Source organism: Salvelinus alpinus, chromosome 4, assembly GCF_045679555.1.
Source record: "Salvelinus alpinus chromosome 4, SLU_Salpinus.1, whole genome shotgun sequence".
NCBI classification, from domain to species: domain Eukaryota; kingdom Metazoa; phylum Chordata; class Actinopteri; order Salmoniformes; family Salmonidae; genus Salvelinus; species Salvelinus alpinus.
Genome location: NC_092089.1, coordinates 67,707,994 through 67,711,685, shown reverse-complemented (window position 1 = coordinate 67,711,685; position 3,692 = coordinate 67,707,994). Strand labels below are relative to the sequence as shown.

At 43.6% G+C, this 3,692-nt stretch overlaps 1 protein-coding gene across 1 annotated transcript; it reads right to left on the bottom strand.

Annotated features, from left to right (window-relative positions):
• Nucleotides 1–733: 733 nt before the first annotated feature.
• On the bottom strand, nt 734–3,053 carry LOC139574235 (CD40 ligand-like). The gene is made up of 5 exons (XM_071398623.1): nt 2,786–3,053; nt 1,947–2,081; nt 1,797–1,818; nt 1,576–1,659; nt 734–1,439 (listed from the first exon to the last, which is right to left on the bottom strand). The coding sequence occupies exons 1-5, from the start codon at nt 2,966–2,968 to the stop codon at nt 1,072–1,074; spliced, it is 792 nt and encodes a 263-aa protein (XP_071254724.1). The 5' UTR covers nt 2,969–3,053; the 3' UTR covers nt 734–1,071.
• Between the last annotated feature and the right edge of the window lie 639 nt (nt 3,054–3,692).

Here is a 3,692-nt window from a genome sequence, read left to right as displayed (position 1 = left end):
CGCACAATTGGCCTAGCGTCGTCCGGGTTAGGGAGGGTTTGGCCGGTAGGGATATCCTTGTCTCATCGCGCTCCAGCGACTCCTGTGGCGGGCTGGGCGCAGTGCGCGCTAACCAAGGGGGCCAGGTACACGGTGTTTCCTCCGACACATTGGTGCGGCTGGCTTCCGGGTTGGAGGCGCGCTGTGTTAAGAAGCAGTGCGGCTTGGTTGGGTTGTGCTTCGGAGGACGCGTGGCTTTCGACCTTCGTCTCTCCCGAGCCCGTACGGGAGTTGTAGCGATGAGACAAGATAGTAATTACTAGCGATTGGATACCACGAAAATTGGGGAGAAAATGGGATAAAATTAAAAAAAATATATATATATAATAATAATCGTTTGTGGTGCTTTCGTGTAAAGCCTATTTGAAATCGGACACTTTGGTGGGATTAACAACAAGAATACCTTTAAAATGGTATAAAATACATGTATGCTTGAGGAATTTTAATTATGAGATTTCTGTTGTTTGAATTTGGCGCCCTGCAGTTTCACTGGCTGTTGTCATATCGATCCCGTTAACGGGATTGCAGCCATAAGAATTAACCTGTGGTGAGTTATTCACAATTTCCGATTAACAAATACAGTTTTATATGTAAGATGGTTAAATAAAGAGCAAAATTATTGATTATTATTATTTATGCTCTGGTCCTATCAGAGCTTTTCGTTAGGTCCTATGATCTGGGTTGTGACACAAACTCACACTCATTCTTATGTTTAATAAATGTATCGTATACTGTGTGTGGCAGGCTTACAATTATGGCAAAAAACAACATTTGAGAGTGCGCTGACCCTGGTGCTAGAGGGGGTACGCAGCTGGAGGTTGAATGTTTGAAGCGGTATGGGACTATAAAAAGTTTGGGAACCACTGGTCTAGTCCATGTTTAGATCCATTTAGCAGATTTGTTTTCAGTTCTGTCCCACTCCAACCACTTACATGGCCTTGATTCCATTCATCGCTCCAAAAACAGGCATAATCCAAAGTAACGCAGTCCATCATCTCCATACTGTAGGCAATGTCCATTGTGATGACCAGCCTACAGCTTATACAATCCAAAGGTGGTAGTCCCCTCCTCATAGTTGACTAGGCTGGGGTCCGTCACCCACACACTAAGCTGATCGTCTGGCTCCAGACTGAACACTCCTCCCTGGAAAGCTGTACACACGTCTGTATGATCCTGGTCCCCCAGGCTGCAGTAGGCTGTCATCAGGTCTTTCTCCTCTCCCGTCTCCCCCTTCCTTAGCTTCACCCGGCTGGCCAGAGGGGTTTTGGGGTGCCATTTGGAGAAGGCCACCTGGGAGTAGATGTTGTAGTCTCCAGGCTGCAGCACCTTCAGCCAGCTGGACATGTAGTACTGGACGTTCCTCCGCACTGAGTGGTCTATGTTCCACTCCAGATACTTTGCTGTTCAAGCAGACAATTTACATGTTTAAGTGCATTTTAAAACCTTATACTGAAACTCTTATATCTTGTAGGAACATAGGCCACTATGTTCCTACAAAACAAACCTAGAATTATAGGGGTATGTAACATCTCTTACTTGGAGGCGCACCAGAAACAGGTTGCTTGACTATCATGCGTGCCATGGCTCCATACGAGGGCCCACCCCCAGTGAGTTTAGCAGCTGAAACAGAACAGACAAACAGTTAGTCTTCACCCTCTCAGAAGAGAAGGTTCTCTGCTGACAGAAGGTGAGCTTGGTAGAGTAGCAAGTAAAAAATATATATACATACGTAGATGCTATAAAAGATTTGAACATACCTCTTCCTTCCTTTTGTGAGACCTTGAGAGGAGAGACAGGAGAGCACAGCATTGCTTAATCATATGTTAATACTGCATGTTTTTTCTTCTACAAAATGTACTCACGAAACCTCAGATATCTTCATTTGAGTCTCGGCAACCTCGGCCTACCTTTGCCAGGATGCTTTTGTATTTCTCCACAAGCGTCTTACAATCCAACACTGACTGGATGTCTTTCTCACACTCTTCCAGTCTCTTCAGGATGATCATATCATCCAGGTACTTGTGTTCAAGGTCCTCGTGATACTGAGCCCCAACAAAGCAGGAATAAACGTTAACTCTATTCTAGCCAAATGCATCTTAATATCAGCACTGCTTAAGGATGATCATATTTCAGTCTTTCAAGTTCACATCAGGACAAACTCATGAAACGTTAGGACTAAGCGGTTGTTGTGTACGTGCTGTTTCTAAATGTATCTGTTGGAAGTTTTATTGGGATCCTGGGAAGTTTCCTGATAGACCCCCTGTGCTTGAAGAATAGGCCTAGGTTGTCACTGACGTTTTTTTTTATGTTGAAAAGATGCTCTTCATTAAACCCCATCGCTCTTTGAAGAGTGATCCAAGAGGTCGTTCTCACGTGTAGTCAAACAATATCCCACTCTGTAAGACACCCCAGGATAGATTTTTCGCTATAACACTGTTATTATACAGAACTAAATTAATACATTTATATCATTCCCACTTACACACACATTCTTGAGAATATTTTTAAAATGAAACTTTAGGAAAATAGGCCTACTGTATTTATAATTGATTATTTTTTAAGTAACTACAGTGAAACATGTTATTCTCAAATAGGCTGCATAACAAAAATAGACTTGTATCCAAGATCTATGATAGTTCTGAATTTGGCGCTAAGAAACTTTGCCCAACACCAATGAACCTGAAAGTCAGACCCACTCGTAGACATATAACTGTGTCTATATATTTACAGAAAGGTGAGTTCTTACCTTGTTGTCCGTGTGGTACAGGTAGGCGAATCCCCCCAGTAGCAGAACCATTTGAAGCACTATCATGCCAATGAGGAACCTGAGGAGAGGTTTGCTGTGGCCTGGTCCTGGTGCCGACATGACAGAGCCTAGCCGTGGGGGAATAGGTGGTGGAGGCATGCTGGTCTGGTAAGTGTTGATCATGGTGGTGCAGAGGGAGAGGAGAGATCTGACTGCCTTCACACACCATACACATCTGAACAGCTACTGTCAGTTGTCACTAGCTAGTGTATTTCTCTGAGTTCACTTCCTGGAATCTCTCAACTTTATGATGTGTGTGTGTGTGTGTGTGTGTGTGTGTGTGTGTCTCTGAATGCATGTGTGTGTCTGTACAGTGTGTCTGTACAGTGTGTATGACTTGAAGGCGTCAACCCCTCCAACAAAATCTACTTTTATTCTTCACATGCTTCGTAAACAACAGGTGTAGACAAACAGTGAAATGCTTACTTACCAACAATGCAGAGAGAGAGAAAAACAACCCCAGACAACCCCCTTTTACATTTAGTGTTCATTCCTTGACCTTTCACCTGTTGGTTTCTCAAGTCCAGGTTTCCCCAAGGATTAATTCCAAACAGTTCCCTTCTTGAAGTAGTTGGTGTGTGATATGATAACAGCATATCAGAAATGCCCATGAAAATCTCCCGAAGAATTGTTTGAATGTTGTGCAATCAATGAATTTGCTGAGCAAAGTATTGTGGCCGAAATTTGTCCATGTAACCGAAGAAAAATGCAACCAGGGCAACAGCACCTAAATACAGATCTACCCAGCAAACAGGGTAGATGTTTCCCTGAGGAATAGATGTTTCCCTGAAAAGTTTCCCTGAGGAAATTCGGCGACGTCCTAAAAACGTCCTCGGGACAAACTGGG